General features: G+C 42.5%; 1 protein-coding gene across 2 annotated transcripts in view; it reads right to left on the bottom strand.

The window, feature by feature from the left end:
- LOC128332920 (protein argonaute-3) overlaps nt 1-20,599 on the bottom strand; it is a 62,291-nt gene extending 41,692 nt beyond the window's left edge. For both annotated transcript variants that reach the window (XM_053267741.1, XM_053267742.1), the window contains exons 1-2: nt 20,226-20,599; nt 6,035-6,206 (exon numbers count right to left, since the gene is read on the bottom strand). In XM_053267741.1, the coding sequence (XP_053123716.1) occupies nt 6,035-6,206; nt 20,226-20,244 (191 nt within the window). In that variant the 5' untranslated portion in view covers nt 20,245-20,599. The remainder of the gene's footprint in view (nt 1-6,034; nt 6,207-20,225) is intronic.

Below are 20,599 nucleotides of genomic sequence, written 5' to 3'. Positions count from 1 at the left end.
CTACATTACCCGATATGGTTAACAAAGCAGATCACCAAAATATGGCCAGACGTACTCTTCAATGACACTCATTTGCTGCATGGGGAAGGCCCCTTTAAGGGAAGTGGAGCCCTCTTGAGCCCCTGTACCATCTCCAAAGGCATGCACAGAATGCTGGGAAGTGTAGGCCTTCCCAGTGCTTTCCCCACAGAGCTCTTAAGCGAGGGCTCTGCCTCTCTTTAAGGGCCCTCCAATCACTGAGAAAAGCACAGGCCTGTACGGAGGGTCAGCACAGTGGGAAATGGCTCTCACATTGCATGTTTTTTTGAAAAAGTGACCCCCCCCACTTGAAAAACAGTGAAGATCACTAACCTATGATAAGTCGCAAGGGGAGGTCATCTGGGGATACGGAGTAGTGTCATCAGCACGCTGCTATGATGATACTCAACTGTCTCCCTCAAGTCTCAGGGAGGCACAGAATCTTTGAATCATTGCCTGGAAGTCACTAAAGGGCTGGATAAGAGCCAATATACTCAGGCCAGATAAGACAGAAAGGTGCGGCTTTAAATCAAGGAGGTGGTGAATGGCCTACTATAGATGGAGCCACCCTTCCCCTGAAGGAGCCATCCACAGCTTGAGGGTGCTCCCAAATCCAGCTTTGCTCTTAAGAATGTGAGGCATTCTCAACCACCACTTTTTCCAGCTTCACTTGCTCTGCCAGTTGATCAGGCACTTATCTTCACAACTGATGCCTCAGTATCCTCCAAATTGGACTATTGCAATGTGCATTATGAGGAAGTCTTAAGAACCTTTTCTACTTATTCTTGCAGGAAGTAGTAGATATCAATACAAACAACAAGAGAGAAGCAAGTGTGGAGCTGTCAGTCCTTTAAGAAGAAACAGTGTCTAACTGTGGACTGGGATAGGACAGTTTTTGTGGGTAATTTCAGTATAAAGCTATTTCCTTTTTTTTTTTTTTTTGCCTACAAGAAGCAAGATACAAGATACAAGCACAGAGACCAGAACATCTTCAAAAATAATTAGTTTAGCATTAGGGACCCACTTGTTTATGCAGAATTATACTAAGTTCATGAAAATCTTGTTAAATGGGACTGTCTGTTGGAAGTTATTTTAGGCATTTTAGTTGCTTCAAAACACAGCAGCTAGAACTAACTGGTATAGGTTGCAAGAACCATCTAACCCTAGGCCTAAAATATCTATACTGGTAACCAGCTGATCTCCAAACCCAATTAAAGTGCTGGTTTTAACCTTTGAAACCCTATAAAGCCTAGACAATGGGTCCCAACTCCCATCAGCCATTGTGGCTAGGAATGATGGGAGTTGTAGTCCAACAACATCTGGGGCCCAGGGTGGAGAACCTGCTGATTTGAAAGAACCCCTCTTTCCCCCATCCAACCCCATGTACCACCCTCAACCAAGATAGCTCTCCAGAGTATTTTTACTGTCTGAAGCTCAGTCGGCGGGCGGGGGTGGGGGGGTGCCAGCAAGGGGGTACGCTACAGCCTTCTCCAATATGGTGCCCTGGTTATCAAACTTCCTACCCAAGGAGTTTTGCTTGGCACTGCACTTTCAGGTAGCAGGTATATAAAAATATAAATATAAATATATATTTTTTTTCATTCCAAAAGAATGTTAACTGAATTGGTTTTTTAATGCATAGCCTGGTTATTTATTTATGGCATTTATTTATTTATTTGTTACATTTGTATACCGCCTTTCATTAAAACAATCCCAAGGCAGTTTATGGCCTTATTGATTGTATTGCTTGTTATCTTTCACAAATGGATTTTACTCTGCTTTATTGCAAACTACTCACTATGGAGCCACACAGAAGTGTCACTAATAAATCCGCACACACATTTTGCCCCAGGTTAAAAATACAAGGTGTGGTTGGGGCTGCAGCCTTAGCTCTCTTGTTCCTGTTGTCCAGATCCATTTGTTCTCCAGAGTGCACACTCTCTATTTGGAGCAGGCTGCCATCTAGATCGCACAGGGCGATGAGGGACTGCTGGACCGACAGAGCTGCCCTGAGGCATCGAGCTGCACTACATGGCCTGCAGCAGTCTAACTTTACAAGCATAGCACTGAAGCTGGTAAAGAAAAGCAAAATGCCACTGATTTTGCAGAACAGCCCTGCCTGCTTTGTCATTCCCTCCAGACACCCACCATCATCAGTTTGCCAGGCTGTTAGTCACACACATCAGATGTGCATCAACAATACTTTGGCTCCCTGTCCTGGAGATCCAACAGCTACACTCTCACCTAATTTATTTTACTGAAAAGATTTCTAGCCCACCTTTCCCCTTCAATAGGCCTGCAAGAGAAGAAGAAATAAGATGATCTGCAATAAAATCCACAGAGGAATCCACACAGTCACCAAATAAGGGACGAACACAGAACAATGAGCAGCAATTACATAATCATTTTTACCGCTGCTTCTGTGTGTTTGTTTTTACCTGCTGTATTGCTTTTATGCTTGTATTTTATAGATTTTAAACTTGGTTTGTTTTTATATTTTTAGCTTAATATTTTACAGTAGTCCCTCGACTTACGAACTACTTGACATCCGAAGTTTTCGACTTACGAACGACAAAAATGACCGGAAGTCGTTGCGGTTTAGATGCGGCTTCCTCGACTTACGAATGTTTCCAGACCTCCGTGGGTGCGCTTTTCGACTAACGAAAATTTCGACCTACAAACGTGCGTTCGGAACGGATTAACTTCGTAAGTCGAGGGACCACTGTAATTGTCTTTTTATTGTATGTTTTAACTTTTGTAAACCACCTTGGGGTTGTTTTTTAATGAAAGGCGGTATATAAATGAAACAATAAATAGATAGATAGATAGATAGATAGATAGATAGATAGATAGATAGATAGATAGATAGAATTAAATAGAAGGATCTTCAGGCAAATTCACCAATTTGATTTGCCATCTAATGGACTGAAGAGATTGTGTCAAATGAATCTCTCTGGGGACAGTGTTCCATAGGTGAGCACTGCCACAGAGAAGGCCTTCTCTCCTTGCTACCTGTCTAAACTCTAAAGATGTGGTCACTCAAAGCAATGCCTCTGATGGAGTTCTCCGCAAATGGTTGAACTTGGTCACTCCAGAGTTTTATAGGTCAAAACCAACACTATGAACTAAATGTAGAAACAAACTGAAAATCAGTGAAGATCTTTCTGATACCACCAAAGTATGCTCCAGACATTTAATAACTGGCAGTACATTCTGGATTAGCTAAAGTTCCCAAGCAGGAGGTGAAGCCTAACAAGTCATGCATCCAACCCACATCCCAGCCAGATTATCTTAAGGAATACTATGGTCAATGGTATCAAAAGCTGCTGAGAGATCCAGTAGAATCTAAGGGTTGCATGCTCCCTGTGTTTTACCAAGCATGGGTCATCTACCAACAGAGATGGGGGTTTTCCAGGAAATTTTCCATGCAAGTTCTCCCCTCACCAAATTATATCCCTGACAGCTGTGTGACCTTCAGGGACATATTTTGGTGATGCACAGTGGGCTTGAGAGGGAAGGGAAAATTGACAGTCTGCAACTCACCACTGCTGCACACGAAAAAGGCTAGTCTGGATGTCAAATTTCAGAAACAGAAAAATGTCCACCATAAAAAAATAAAGTATGAGAGCACTTTCCACCTCATATCTCTATCGAACAGGATGATCAAGTCAGGTTTAATACCCAATTATCCATATCATCTAAGAGTGTCTGGAACTGTGTACCCTCTCTCACTTAAGCACTTTGCTCCCAAATTAAGAGCCAAAACAGACCAATAGTTAGCACAATCAGGTCATACAGAGGGGTTTTTCTTGCTTTCCTATTTCACATTGGTATATCCAAAGTTCAAACCAGGTATTTTCAATATACACCCACAAAGGATGAATATTTTAACATCCAGTAAGATTTATAGGCCATAACAAAGATTTAAATAGGCAGTCTAGTTATCCTCAGCTCTTATAGGGCTTCTGTCATAACATTCAATTGTTAGCTGATGAAACTCCACATCAGCTATTAAGTCAGTCATAGCTACAAAAACATGACTTCATACCAAGAGAATATTGCAGAGTCTACAGCGAGCTAAAGTTATTTGTATTCTCAGTCAGTTACACAATATTACTTTGCTTCCCAAGTGGGGAGAAACATACTGTACTGCATGAACTATCAACAGAAGTGATATTTTAAGTTTTTGGTATTAAAACAATTAAATCCACAAAACTTTGGCAAGTTATTCCACTTTCCTAAAAGTAAAACTGCAGAATGAGTCATTTTTAGCAACTTGTTTTCAACCGACTGGATCAATAAAGAACTTGCACTTATCAGAACATAGGAAGCTGCCTTATACCAAATTAGACCGTTGGTCCCTCTAGCTCAGTATAGTGTTGTCCTCACAGACTGGCAGCAGCTCTCTCCCAGCCCTACCTGGAGATGCCACGGATTGAATCTGGGACGTTCTGCATGCAAAGCAGATGCTACAGACCCAACCCCCATTATGTGGACACAGAGACATTTACTATTGCATGCAACTTTAAAAAAAAATTGAGTCAGTTCTACTTCAAGTATCTGAACAGGTTATACTACAACACTAAAAACTTAAGTTTTCTTAGTGTGTATTTGTTCTCCACAATGTCAGATTGGATCACAAGAAGAAGTAGAAGCAGAATCAGCAAGGCTTCAACAAGATTCAGAACATGGGGTTTATAAAGAAAAATCCAGAACGTCTAACATGTTTCAGCATATTCTTCAAGGGCACAGAAAAACCTCTTGACACTTGCAAGAAATTCCACTGGTTGTGGAATTTCAGACTCAGAAAAGTATGATGTTGGATGGTCACAACAGCTGGATAAGTGCCTCCTCTTGATCAGAAGGCAGGATTCACAGACTTCCAATCTCAAGGGGACTGGATCTGTGAACAAGCCAGAATTCCTCAAAGCTTTTCACCACAAAAACTTTTGCAAGAACAAAAAAACTAAACAAGATCTATTGATCAGATAAATTGTAAGGCAGGAGAGAAATCTTGGCTCCCTCACCCCATTTTCCAATACAGTGAAGGCATCATCAGTTCCAGCAACTTTGAAGGGAGGAACTTTCTTCTGGACACCAGAGAAAGAACAGAGGTTTTAAAGCTCAGTGTGTACTTTAGTTATGTGACATGGTCCAAGCATCTGCTTCATCTAATCACAAAGTCATGTTTTTTTTAGAAAGGGAAAACCACGGTTCACCCAAGTTAAAGATTATGATTTTTTTTGCAACTCATTTTACAAGTAAACATGGAACCAAATTCAAATGAAGACCAGCTAAATTCCTATTGTGTCCATCCAAAATGAAGCCAGCTTTCCCAGTGAACCACAGCGCTCAGAAATGAAAGCAGCCCACCAAGTGATTTAATCGGCCCAGTCATGCAAATAAATATTACCAAAACAAATACAGTTCCAATAGGAACGGGAAACTAGGGACATGAGAAACACTCAGAAGCCCGCTGCACAGCTCCCGCCAACAAAGAGCATTGTCAGTAAAGACAGTGCCAGATTATTCATAATGAAATGCTAAATTCCAAGAGCTATTCTTAATTATGGATTGGATTTCACATTTCCTAAGTGTTAGTGATTCCTAAAAGCAAGGCACTATTTGCTTCTAAGCATATTAACACATCCACCTATTTTGGTTTCACTATTCTTAACACATCAAATGCTAAAGAAATAGTCCACTTTCACAATGTTTGTGTTTCTAAGGTAAACTAATGTATACTCCATTTATAGATTATTCTCTTTGGCTTAGCATTTCATATTAATGCTCACAAATGCCATGTCCCAGGCGGAAAGGTGCCTTAAGTGTCATCTGTGAAACACACCCAGAAGATGGTCTAATCATCAACGGGGCAAATATTTTGCTCAAAACAGATGTCTGGTGAACTTTAAATGTCACTTCTTGGATAGCTGCAGTATGACAGTGCCCAGCACTCTATCAATGACTTCAATGCACTAAGATTTATGCAGTAAGGTTAATTACTTTGTCTTACCTGTTCACCCTCCGAGGACACTTATCTGGCTTAATATCCACCTCGTAGAGGTAGACGTCAATCTTTGGGATTTCAACTTGGAAGCAGTTGGCCAGCAATTTAATGGGTTTGCCCATGGTGCCATAGCCAGGACGTCTGGGCACCATGAGCAGGGGCTGAGCCCCAACGGGTCCTGCAAAACACAAAAACACATATAGTTAGAGCTGGAAACTGAGCAAGCTTTACTGAAGAAATAACATGTCCAAATGCAAGCCAAGTAACTAAATTTAAAAATGTTCCACCAAAGTTAAAATGCATGTTCACCCTGGAAGATCCTTTTATTTATGAGAATAAAACCAAAACACAGCAAATGAAAAGGCAATAAGCTTTCTTAGTTTCAAAGTACAAAACAGTAATAAAAATCAGACCATGCCTAAAGGAATCAAGTCCAACCCTTATGTGGGCCAGACATAAGCTGCCTGACACAGTTCACCCGATACAATTCAAACTTGTCTTGTAGGGAGATAAAAAGTGCTTGCAGAGCAAACCATTCTTGATTACTCAAGCAATTCAGCCAATCCACACGCTGCAGGAGAAGCCAAAGATACCAGTGTCACCAGCCAACGTCACCCAAGGGAAAGTTCTTCACAGCGATTAGGCAGGCACAGAACATGAGCAAAAGCACCACAAGATCTCAAGGCCAAATCACATACAAGGAGAAAAATCCTCACGGATCCCAACAGGTCACAACCAAGTTACCAAAAGAAAAATCCTTCATGAATTCACCCAACTCTATTTCTAACCCAGGGAACAAAGTTCTTTGCTCTCATAACTATTCCAGGAAGACCTATTTCAGAATGTTACACCTCCAGCAGTTTGATTTCTCCCACTGGTTTCCAACTTAAACATGTTCATAGTGATTATTAGTGGTTGAGGGACATGTTTCCAGGTTTGAATCTTGCCTCTAACATGAACTCTTTAGGTGGCCTTAGGAAAGACACTCTCCCCTCAGGCCCAGCTGCAATATGCAAATAATAATGCATACCTTACAGAGCTATCCTTGCTAAATGAGCAAAGAGGAACCTCTTAATGTGGGGACTCTCTTATACTTAGCAGAGGGAGAGCAACTGGCCCTCTCCAACCCCAGCACAGCATCCTCCCAGCGACTGCTGCTGGTGTCTTATCTTGTGTGTGTTTTACACTGTGAGCCCTTTTGGGACAGGAAAGCACCTTATTTCTTTTTCCTGTGTAAACCGCTTTGAGCACGTTGCTGGAAAGCGGAATATAAACCATCATAGTAGTAGTAGAGCTGTTGAAAGGATAAGAAGATATTTCAGTTAAGTGCTTTGAACACTCAAAAGAACTATACAAACCTGAAGTATTTTCACCTTTTAGCTAACGTTTACTTTGATGGTCCCGCCTGCAGCCTGACAGACATGATGCAAAAGGAAAAATATTTCAGTGACCAGGAGGAATGGACAAAGGAAAAGTTCTGGGCAAGGAGAAGCTGAGTGGCAGCTAGTCCTACCCAGGCTGATGGAGTGCACCTTCCTGTCCCATCTCTTCCTCTGCAGTAGCCAAGTGGAATGGCTTTATACTATTAATATATATATACACACACACACACACACACACACACACACACACACACTAATATATATAGTTATTTTATATTATATTAGTATACTAAGAATACTACTATATTGTCCTCTATGGCTCTCCTGCTAAAGCAAAATAGGACAGGCACTTTGCTCTACTCCAAAAGTCATCTGTTTTCAAATTGAATGAATCTTCTTCTGAAAATACACTGAGCAAGCCCCTTTCAGCTCATGGCTCAAGGCTTGTAATACTTTCCTATAGCCATTATAAATGCTGCATTTATCAGTTCAGATTTCCTGCCATCCCACTGATTGGGCCTCTAGTCATCATATACAACCAATATCAGGGCAGCCAATATATGCCTTAAAGAGTCAATCACGACACTTTCTTTATACCCCCTTCTAACAATGTTCCAAAACTCATTTGCCCTTCAGATCACCCTAAATTTGGAGATCTTAAGACTTAATCTTAGGTTAATTGCCTTTTGTTTCACAATCCCTTTCTTCTGTTTCTCAATGTTTTAATACATTGCATGTTTTAAAAATATAAATGTTTCAATAAAATGTAAATAAAAACACACATCTGCCAAATGATAAGAGATCTGTTTAGAGGTAAGCGCACAGCATCACAACCCTGTCTAGTGGGAAAGGCTCAGTCTCCTGAAGCAAAAGGATTTTAACACAACGCTGTGCCAGGTTATCTTGCCAACTGGTCATTCAAAGTACACTTTTGTAAGCCATTAGCTCTCAGAGCAGTAATCAAAAGCAGACTTCCTATTTCTTCCTCACTATCTGAGTGGTAAGGGTTTCCATACTGCAATTCTCATAACATATTGCAATTATGTAAAATATGGGCATTTGTCTTTTGCAAGTGTGCCATTGCAAAAAACGTTGCCCCAAATTATTAAGTGAAAGTTCTGAAGGACTGTCCATCCCCAACAGAAACTGAACAAATATCACACAATACCTGTACTGGTCCTCCTCCTTCACATGCAAAAGGAGAAGAAGGAAACCTTCGGATTTTCACTTTGAAGTTAATCACTGCTCTGCACTTAACTCAAGCACTGGTTTATGGTTACTTCAAACCACAGTAAGGTGGAAAAACAGGATCTGAAACCACTCTTTGATCCTGGTTTGTTTCCCCCCCTCACAGTGGTTTGGAGTAACCATAAACTACAGTTCTGAGTTCAACTTCAGACACAAGGAGGAATTGTGGTTAACTTCAAAGCAATAAAGGAAGCAGTATTCAGACTAATACTTAGGGGAACAGAAGACATTTCACTCATACAAAGGGGGGCAGGAATGATTTTTGCAGACATCCCTTCCTTCTGCAGCGTCCTGTGTGCCCCATCCCAAGCCTGTTACCAATTATTCCCCTAACTATTAGGGACATTTCTGAAGGCGGGGCGCAGGCAGGATCAGCTAAAGTCCCACCCCTCCCCTTGCAGCCAGTGGTTTAAAACACAATGAAACCAGCTGTGGACTGCTCTGAGACATCGGCCCAAAGAATTCTTACTGCTTATAGCAGTCAATTTCAGTGACATAAGCATTTGAGGAAACCAGTACTTCTCCAACAGGAAAATGACATTCTTACTATGAACAGGCATATTTGTCCAAACACTCTGCTTTCTTAGTTTCCTCCCTTCCCAATTCTAGCATTTAATCTGCATTTTCTGTAAAGATCCCCTGCAGAGGAAGCAGAATGCGTTTACTGTCAATTCTCATTTCACTCTTTGCTCCTCAAAACAAAAAGGGACACTTTCACAAAATATAAATACTGAGCATTACGCTGGAGTTCTTGGAGTGATTCACACTACAAATGTCACTGTTTTCAGATGTGACGAAGTCAAAAATTCCCTTTCACTCCTACTTGTGTCAGAGGTTGTATGCGTTTCCACCTACTGACTTCAGCTGTTAACATAACTTTGGCTCGTGAAGAAAAGTAAATGGGAGATAAAATAGCACAATATTGCTTTTTGCCTACACAGAAATGAGTTGTGTTCATTACTTCAAGGGCTACATACACAAGCCACTCTATACTGTAAGGAGCTTTCAGAGAGCACAAAGAGTACCCATCAATCTTTATTATGGTCTTAGGCCTGCATAAGGTAAAAGGAGCATGAAAAATTTAAAAGCAGATAAAAATGAGAGTCTATGCCTGTTTGCATAGAGGCTGTAAGGTTAGTATAAAAATTACTATGGAATTACTGAAAAGCTAAGAACTATGAGTACCTGTAAAAGAAGTGTAAAATTTCTAGCATGTGTCTATGAAGTCACAGTAGGGCTAAAATCTATGAGATGCTGTTAAAAAGTTACATGCTATAAAATTGCTGTGAAGCTAAACTCAGTAAGACAGTGTCTAAAATACTGAAGATAAACGGAAACGTTAAAAGCAGTAGGTCTGAATGATTGTGATGGTCAGAGCCCAGCAAATCCTGCATGCTGCCACGCAGAACTTGGCAACATTGCATGTTTTAGATGGATTCCAGTCAGAGTAATAGGGAGACACAGAGTTGGCTTGAGCGTCCTGGCAACCTGTCAAGGAGCAGGAGGATAAGGGCATTCTGTCCATCTCTGTAGAAGAGGCAGTGAAGGAGGACATGCTCAACAGTTCTGACTTGCCCCGAGTCGCAGGGGCAAAGGCGTTTCGGGAAAGATATCTTCCCGTATCTTCCTTCAAGGACAGCCAAGGGAAGAGTAAAGGCCCTTCTGTGATTAGGTATTTCTAGCTGTGTGAGGTATCCAGCAGGTGTAGTTATGTACCTTAGATTTTCAGAGAGAAGAAAGTTCGGGGACCTATCTAGGTCAGTTTGGCATTCTACATCGATTATGCGTTGTTTGATTAATGTTCTCGCCTGCTCGTTGTAACCCACGGAAAGAAGGTGGGGAGGGGAGAGTCCAAGTAAGGATAGTTTCACAGATAGAGATCACTTCCATGTGCACTGGAAACCATCCATCTTTATTTATCATATTTTTCTACACTGGCTGATATAAAAATCTCGAGGTGGTGTATAAGCTAATAAACATAAAGAACAATATAAACAGTTAAAATTCATAAAACAGGTAAAAGATCTCAATGAGTAAAGACATATTAAAATCCAAATTTCAGGGACAGAAATTTCAGGAACAGCTCTGGGGGGACACTGTTGGAAAAGGGGCTGAGCTGGGCACCATATAGAAGCTTCATATAGCTTAAGGGCTGCAGGTATGTATCGGCCCCCTTTTGATCAGAAGAATTTTAGAATGGCAGCTCAGCTTCTCTGGGTTTCTTTGGGCAACATATCCGCCATGAGCCTTCCTAGTCCCAGAAGCATGGAAAACCACCTCCGGGTATTTGGAGCAAGACACCTGGTCAATGTCATTCCCATTTAAACACCAGCGGTGTGTCCTAGGTCTTTAGCAAAGACCATGATTTTGGTTTTATGGTAACTGATCTCCAGTAGGTCTTGCTTGCAGTACTGGGCAAGGCCCCCCAGTGGACTTTTAAGTCCTGTGAGGGTGCTTGAGAGGACTGCCACATCGTCAGCACAAAGCAGGGTGGAGATATGTTTCTCTACCACTTTCGGAGGGTGGAAGTCCGGGTTATTTGGATGGCCCACCATGTCATTAATATAGAAGTCGAACAGGTGATGAGCAAGTATGCAACCTTGTTTGATGCCCTTGTGGGTCGGGACAGCTTTAGATAACTGTCCTTGGGAATTAATCACAATGAGCACAAGCCATAATGGACAAGGGCAGCACATCACACAAGGAAATGCTTTTACAACATGAGCTTTCCTCATGTTTTATAGGAACTTGTTTATCCACCAAGTTCATAACCAACCTAATCACCACTTGAAATGTAACAAATTCAGGTAAGTCCTAACAAACCAGATGGTTGGGAAGAGTAAACAAGTATTCAACTAACCAAGCCACAAGTATCTTTGTGATCATATCATATGATACATGAATTATACTTTAAGACTATAAATTTACAAGGACATCATAATCCAAGCACTCACTCAAAATAAGGTCATTTCCCTCCCATCCATCTCTTCTTCCTGGGAAGCACAAAATTCTTAGGAACAGACCATTCAGTGGGATAGAGCTGTTCTACAGGCCAAGCAATTTTTCTGCTGGAAAAGTGTGATGGATGCATTTTGCTTCATGTTCAGGATTTAACAGATTAAAATGTCCAGGAACTGAGTAATTCTTCTTCTAGGTCAAACTAATTAGCCTGGATTTTCTCTTCCCCTTCCCTTGGTCAACTTGCTAGAACTTTCTAACCATCCTTCACTTCAGCAGGCTTAAACATAGCGTTCCTCACTCATCTCCTGACATCATTATCTACTACTGACACAGTTTATATGGGTGTGGAAGGAGGCTAGTGCCGAGTGTGTGGTGTAGAGGTTGGTTAGTGAATAGAAAAACCTGCCTTACTGCAGTGGGTTGGACTAGATCAGGGATTCTCAACGTGTGGGTCCCCAGATGTAATTGGACTTCAACTCCCATAATTCCCAACCAAAGGCCATTGGGGCTGGGGATTATGGGAGTTGAAGTCCAATAACATCTGGGGACCCACACGTTGAGAAACCCTGGACTAGATAATCTTTGGATTGAGTTCTAGTCAAAAAAAGAGGTGCCAATTGCAAGCCAACAGTCTCTATTCCTGATCAAGCACAACCAACTTACAGAACAGGAAGTTGCTATTCTAGTCAAACCCCATCAACGTGCAGGTCTACGCAAGAGAATGTTTGAAACTAGCAGCATGCTATCAAAGGAATCAGCCAAATGCTATGTTTGTCTGTTTTTTAATTCTGCAAAAATGGACAAAGTAAACCTATTCAATATACCACTACTAGTCCAGAATACACACTTGAACAATATGGCAGCATTTCATTTTATTGTGAAAGTATGTCAAAGGTAAGAAACTCAAAAGCGAAGCAAGCAGTTTTGCACAGTAATGAATATCTTCTGATGTCACACACTTCATTTAGCCTTGTGTGTTAAAGGGCTAAAGGACTGCAGGAAAAACACACATTTGGCAAAAGCTGCCATACAGCTACACATTTTACTACAAATTTTAGAATTTTCAGAACTCAAGCAAAACAGCATATAATATCAAAGGATTTCAACCTTACTACTTTTTGTAGAACACTCCTTGAATACATCTGCCAAATGCTGCTTTCGAATGAGTTGACAGTTCATACCATAAATATGCTTAACTTGTTCCCAGGCAGATACAGGTAACAAGATGGATTTAAAGAGAAATAAAAGTTGGAGAAAACCTGAAGCTATTTAAACATGTTTGGGGTCATGGCAGTGTCTACATTAAACCTTACTGAAGGTAAGCAAGTTTGGGTTTGCCACTTACCTGGAACCTCACAGTTGCCACCCTGAACAAGATCCCTAAATGATACACACAAGTCAGCTGTACATAATTACCAAAACCTCTAAAGCTTAGGGGAAAAACAAACCTCTATTAGGTTGACAGGGGATTTTCTCTGGTGTCCCCCACCCACACTAGCAGAGCTACTGCACATACACTTATGGGAAAATGCTTGGGTGAAATGTGCAACAGCACACCCTAGCAGACAAAATTAACCAGCCCACCTACAAGTGTCATGTAGCCACTATCTACATGTGGGTTTAGCCAGCTACTGGTCTTAAGCCAATTCTTCATTTCACAAACTGTCAATCAGGGCTGCAGCCAATCACAGAGGAACCAAAGGAAGTACCAAACCCTAAGGGTTATTCCACTTTTTAATGCAAATGCCAGGTTTCTAACAGTATTTCTTCACCACCACCACCACCCTAACATGGTGTGCTCATTGTACAAACTTTCAATGGAAGAATTCAATTTGCAGCTAAAACGTTTCATCAGAGGAAAACAGTATGATGAAAAATTCAAAGGTTATCCTTTATCCTGCTTGTTAAAATGTTCTTAAGTTTCAGTAGTTATTAAGCAGCTACCTTATACCAGTGGGCTATCTAGCCCAGGATTGTTTTTATCTTAGTAGCTGCTGTCCACACCTACACATCCTGAGTGAAGGAGGAGAGCCCAATTAGCGGGAAAAGAGATGGTTCCAAATTTGGGTTAGGCAGGAATCTGGCAGATCCAGTGGAACTGATTCTGTACTTTTCTGCTCCAGTTTAGGCTGAGGAGGAGCCCTGAGTGGGACAGGTGATTATTTGTGTTTGGCAGCTTATGAGAACCCAGCTTGACGTGACTGGAGCCCTTTGGCTGGAATGACCGAAGGATGGCAGTCCTCAGCTGCTGTCAATAGATCTTTTTTCTTGTTCTCCTCCAGACAGCATCTCTGCCCCCACCATGGCAATTGCAACCTATCAGACTTGGAGTGTCTGAACCCGCATCCCAGAACAGAGCTATAGATGATTTCCTACCACTATATTCCTCCTTGCCCCTTTCATGCCAGACTGCAAACCCTAAACAGCACAGCATCTGGTGTGGCCAGCTCCTCTATCCACAGATCCAGCACACTGAGATACAGGGAGCTGATCACCAATTTACTTATCCTCTTTTAGTAGTGGTGCATTTTGAGAGTGTGTTTATCTCTTCCAAAAGGTCACCAAAACATATTCCTGATGCCATTTAGGCCATTAGAACGAAGTTAATTATTCTAAGATGTAGGTTTTAACACACATGAACAATTATATTAGTGACTCACAAAATTCCCCAGAAAGTTCAAAGCAGAACTCTACTTTTTAAACTATACACATGAACACCAGCCCCACCTATTAGCATATTAAACATTTATTAAATACATTTTACCTATGAGCCTCTCACTGTTTCTGTGGCTTCATTCTAGATAATTCCTCCTGAGCCAGAAGTTGGCTTCAAATAGTTTTCCAAGTTTATGGCTATTTTTTTGTTTAAGTGAATGATTTGAGTGCACTCAGTGCAAACCATTATCCAGTTTTGAAAGGGGTGGCTAAAAAGTCCAGAGGCTAACATTTTCATTCCTTCCACAAATGCAAAGAAACCAGAGGCAAGGAAAGCAGCAAGGACAGGTGAACTTCCATTTCTGCTACTGCAAACCCTTTTACCCCTACCCAAGCACTATTATTATTATATTGCTTTTTCAACAAAAAGTTCTCAAATCAATTTATGTAGAAAAATAAGATGTGATTCCCCCCTCCCAATCCATTCCTCTGATGTCCATTTCTATAGCCAGGGAGGGACTTGGGGGGTGGGGGCACAGGTGGAAAGAAGAGAAGTCCTTATACTTCAAGTTTATATTAGTGAATATTGAAGAGCTCTCTTGATAACATAGTGCTTTCTCACCCTGCATGTTAACAGGCCTTTAGAGCATTTTGAAGCAAGTCATGAAAGCTAGACCTGAGTAGCACTTTAAAAAAAATCCAATATTGAACATTCAGTGTTGAATACAAGAACAACTCAGTGTTGAACACAACTTTTATGAATTAAGTTTGGCAGTAGTCTCATTCAGGTATTCAAGGTTTAATTGTTTCTCGTTTCCTCAACAGAAAATACCATTGCAAAGAAATAAAATGCCTCAGTTGATGATACCATTAAACCTCTTTTACGCAGTTTAACTATAATTTAACATGTCTTCAAAATTATGGCTCAGGACCCACTAGTGGGTTGTACCACCATTTAAGGTGGACTGCACCAGCAGTACAATAATTTTGTTAGGCTTTTTTTAAAAAGTGAAAGAAAACTTTGTAGGAAGAGAGAGAATAGGAGAAAGATATATGTCAAATATTAAAAGAGGTTCCTATATAGCAGGATAGGGCCAAGCACAGGCCCTAGGTTTGTAAGGATTTAAAACTGCAGCTCTAATACATTTAAACTCTGCTTCTGATATGAAAAAGGGGAGGTGAAACAACAGATAAGCTCAAGTATCTACTTTTATGTTTGTTTTTAATTAACACATATCCCTGAACTGTTTGATCATGAGAAAATTAGAGACAACTTCTTTCCAAGATATCTATGTCCATCACACACAAATGCCTCTCTTAGATACACTTTTCCCAGTACATGGAATGCATGCAGTAGTGAGGTCCTGAAATTGTAGGCAGACACTGCAGAAAAGATTTTGAGATAGCTGCATGTGACTTTTTTGACTTTGACCCTTCCAATATGCTCCCATTTGCTCATTTTGTTTTTGTGAAATATAGATACAACCCCCAGAAATAGTGTTGTTTCCCACATATTATATGATAGACACATGCATGGGGGAGGACAAGTGACAGCTAAACTACCTCGGAGAACTGTGCAGCCCGACTTGATCCATGTTTATTTAGAAGCCAATCCCACCAATTTTAATGAGACTTACTTTGAAGACTGCCTCAGTTCATAGACTAAAAGAACTAGTGTCAACCCTGTAATTTATTTTCTTCTGATTTTTAATCCTTTACCAGACACAGTGTTGTAATTAAACTATTTTTCCTTGCAGACTAACATTAATTCACCTCTCCATGATATAAATAATTATAATTGTAGCCATCAACCTTTTTACTTAGAGACAAGCACCCTCTCCAGCTCTGCATAAATACTTCTCATTCTATTTGTACACCAAGAAGGGAGATGAAGAATAATAGCCCCTCTACAAAAAACAAACACACAACTGTTGGATATATGCAGATACCAGCTATACAATTCCTACTTATTGATCCCAGCAATTCTCCAGACTGTTAAGCAGCTACATTCTGTAAAGTGGGTGTGGGGGGAAGAGAGAGAGACACAGACAGAGAGAGGGTCTCTCTCTCTCTCTCTCTCTCTCTCTCTCTCTCTCTCTCTCTCACACACACACACACACACCCAATGCTAACATATACAACATACAATTTTTCCTCTCAGTGACTACAGGAGTTGCCCATCAGTTACCATTTCTTAATGCTCCAGCTCAAAACAAAAAAGCAACAAAACTTTCTTTCTATTCCAAAGTACTAAGGATGTCACCTCATGTTCCTGTTGGAGTGTAAGTGCTGCATCCTAGATACTGGCCTTACGAAGTATGATCTCTCAGCCCTATCTGGAAGATGCCAGGGAGGTACCTTGGAACCTTCTGCATGCAAGCAAGCAGGTGTTCTTCCCAGAGCTTTCCCAGAGAGATTTTGCTCAGAAACAGACTGAAAGGCAGTGTTACTCTGTTACAATGCAGTCCTAGTTAATAGCCTAGCAGTTGCATTTTGAATTAACTGACATTTCCAGGCAGTCTTCAAAGGCAACCCCTTCCTTCAAAGTCCTGGGAGTTAAGAGATCATGAATAACTGTGGCCAAACTATATCTGTCCGGGAGAGGCTGCAGCACATCTACCAGCCCCAGAGTTGTAAGAAGCATTCCATGTCAAGAGGCCACTTCAAGCTTCAAGCAGCCGTGATGGATTAAGGAGCACCTCAGGTTGAAGTGATTACTTGATTATTTAAGGGGACTGCAACCCCCCTGCCCGAACAGTAGATCAAGCACCACCCATGCAGCATTCCCTCTAAGGCGTGCTCATGTGCATGCGCACACACATTTTTTGATGTCCACTCAGTTAATTTTAGATCCTGCTCAAGTTGAATCAGGAAGGCCTCACTCTGAATGGATGTGCGCGCACACTGCCTTGATACTGCTGCCCAGAACAAAACTTATTCTATACACAGATGAGAAAAATTAGAGGGAACACTGGACCCATGCACTGTGTCCATCTGCAGCCATTTCCCCTGGCTGCTGCAGAGTGAGAGGTCCAGCCCCCATCACCAAAGATGTTGATAGCTGAAGAAAGCAGCAGAGCTCCAAGTTTGCTATGACTTTTGTAAGCTATCCCGAGAGCTTTTAAAGTCAAAAGGCTCCCCTCTCCATGTCTAAGACATGCACATGTGTGTGTGTACACAAGTTTATAAATGTCCACTCAGTTAATTTTAAATTCCACTCAGGTTGAATCAGGAAGGCCCCATTCTGAATGCATATGCATGCGCACTGCCTTGATACTGCCATCAGAGCAAAGCTCATTCCATGCCCAGATGAAAAAAATTAGAGGGACACTGCAGAGGTCTCATGCAGATGTTGAGAAATCTTCATGTCACTAATTGCTCATCATTTATGAAGAACATTAATAAACTATTTTTTGTCAGCATTAACTGATGAAACTTCCGACTTCCAACAAATTGTATGACAATGGAGGCTACTAGTGTTGCTTTAGTTCGTCTTCTATAGTCTACCCCCACTCATAGGAACATAGAAAACTGCCATATACTGAGTCAGACCGTTGGTCTATCTAGCTCAGTATTGTCTTCACAGACTGGCAGTGGCTTCTCCAAGCTTGCAGGCAGGAATCTCTCTCAACCTTATCTTGGAGAAGCCAGGGAGGGAACTTGAAACCTTCTGCTCTCCCCAGAGCGGCTTCATCCCCTGAGGGGAATATCTTGCAGTGCTCACACATCAAGTGTCCCATTCATATGCAACCAGGGCAGACCCTGCTTAGCTATGGGGACAAGTCATGCTTGCTACCACAAGACCAGCTCTCCTCTCCGGAAAAAAATCTTGTCCTATCTTGGAGAAGCCAGGGAGGGAACTTCAAACCTTCTGCTCTTCCCAGAGCGGCTTCATCCCCTGAGGGAAATATCTTGCAGTGCTCACACATCAAGTTTCCCATTCATATGCAACCAGGGCGGACCCCTGCTTAGCTAAGGGAACAAATCATGCTTGCTACCACAAGACCAGCTCTCAATAAGAGAGTAGCTCTCTCATAATGGCACAGCTCAAGAAACTGTCAGCTACATTTGTAAGGATACTGAAATAAACCATTGTGGGAGAACAGGAAACAAGCTGTAAATGAGAGTTCATCCCACTCCAGCATCCACAGAAATCTCTCAAGGTGGCTAGCCAAGTTACATGCAAACCTCAAGAAGCATTTCATTCCACTCAACCACTCAAATACCAGAGATCAACCTAAAAAAATGTCAACTCAGTGAACCAGGTTTAGAGGTCCAGGATTAGATTCAACCTAGAAGCAGATAAAACTTTAAATACTAACTGTTGTAACAACCCTATCATGCTTCAACTTCACTTTCACACTACAATCCCCATGGAGTCACAATACGTATGCTTTACTGGGAAAGAACTTGAGTAACATTCTGGATTTAATACTGATGCCTAACCTCACTAAAACATCAACCTACATCTCTACAAGCCAACTGACAAAAGTTTTCCCACATGCACCTGATACTCTGCACATAGTACCAGGGGCAGCAGTGGGGAGAGATGATAAATTAGAAAAAAAATTGTATGGTCAGAGGCAAATATACCATACAGATTTAGAGTTCTTAGGTGACTTATTTGAAGAGAACTTCAATATATTTTGAAAGTATCCATGCTACACCAGAAAAGCTATTACTCCCACAAGATCTACCCCTAAAGTAACAGCTATTAGCTCCAGGTCTTCCCTCAACTACCAGAAAGAGTTGAAGCCCCTAAATCCACCCTACATACATACTGTGTCAGTTCTTCCAAAAAGCACATACCAAAAACCACTTGTGGCAGATTTAAAGCCTTCGTTTCCTAGAGGCTCCTTCAGGGATCCACCCAATATTCCCTGACAAAACTCTCAGGCATAATGGCCGGTTCTGTGAAGTGGCAACTATTCAGCACCCATGCGCCTCAAAGGTGGCAATCTTAATTACACTTACAAGTTCCTTTTAAGCTCAGGTCTATGCTGAGGTCTACTCCATAGTTACCAGCAGCTCCAATCCCCATCACTTTCTCAGGGGTAGGCAACAGTGTTCCCTCTAACAGGGATTCACAGATGCTGTTAACTACAACTCCCATAATCCCCAGACATAATCACCAGCTGGGGATGCTAGGAGTTGTAGTGAACAACATCTGGGAATCCCTGTTAGAGGCAACAGTGGTAGGCAACCTTTGGCACTACAACTGTTGCTGAACCACAACTCCCATTATCCCTAGGGACAGTACATCTGAGGATGAAGGGAGTTGTAGTTCAGCAGCAGCTGGAGTGCCCAAAGTTGCCAAAGCTGCTTCAGAGGCAGCCACAGAAAGGCCCTAAGTGCGCTACAGCTACTACTTAAATACTGCTTTTCAAAAGAAGTACTCAAAAACAGTTTACATGGAGAAATAAATAAATGGGGTGGATCCCTGTGCCCAGATGACCCACACTCTGAAGAGACACAGAAACACCAGCCCAGGGAGCAGCAGGGGTGGGCAAACCTGCTTTTTGAACTATCATCATCCAGAGACACCATAAGTTATGGCTAGGAGATGAAAGGAGTTGTAGTTCCACCACAGCTGGAGAAATACTGTACCGAGTGGGGGGGGTGCTGGATAGGGCCAGCTGCTCTCCCCCTGCTAAATCAAGAGGAACCACCACTTTAGAAGCTACCTCTTTGATCAGGTAGCAGCGGACAGGGCGTCAAGGTCAGACACCCTCTTCCTCCTCCCCCCCCCCACTTTGGAGACCCAGGACAGGCAGGGGCCGTTAGCAGGGGAGCAGCAGCCGCCGCCGCCAGGGGAGCGGGACCCTGAGCCGGCCGGGTCCCCGGAGAGACGCTCCTCCCCTCCTGCCTGCCTGCCTGCCTCGCCGGGTCCTGTCAAGATCTACCCCACCGTCCAGCAAAGCTCCTGTCAGCCTCAGTCTCCTCCTCCTCACCTGCGCTGCCGATTTCCATTCATGGAGCTCGGCGCGGCCGCTCGGAGGCTGCGGGTGACGGTCCGGGTCCTGCCGCTCGTTCTCCAGACGCCTGCCCTGGCCGGCGGCGGCGGCTCTTAGCTCAGCCCGCGCGGCCCTCTTGCCTCTCAGCTCCGTCTTCTGGCGCTGCTCGGTCCTCGGCTGGCTCCGGCCGGTCTCGAGCGTTGGGGAGGGGAGCGGAAGTGGCGTGGCCGCCCGCAGCCCCGGCTCGAGACCGACGGGAGGACAGAGGAGGAAACCGACTCTCCTTCCCCCTCAGCAGCAGCGCACTGAGGCTCGAGCTCGCTCGCTCTGGAGGGACCAGTCCCCGGCATCCGCCAGCGCGCGCGCATGCG

The sequence above is a fragment of the Hemicordylus capensis genome, chromosome 7 (genome assembly GCF_027244095.1).
Source record: "Hemicordylus capensis ecotype Gifberg chromosome 7, rHemCap1.1.pri, whole genome shotgun sequence".
NCBI classification, from domain to species: domain Eukaryota; kingdom Metazoa; phylum Chordata; class Lepidosauria; order Squamata; family Cordylidae; genus Hemicordylus; species Hemicordylus capensis.
The sequence above is the reverse complement of the archived record's forward strand: the minus strand, read 5'-3'. Positions and strand labels throughout refer to the sequence as shown.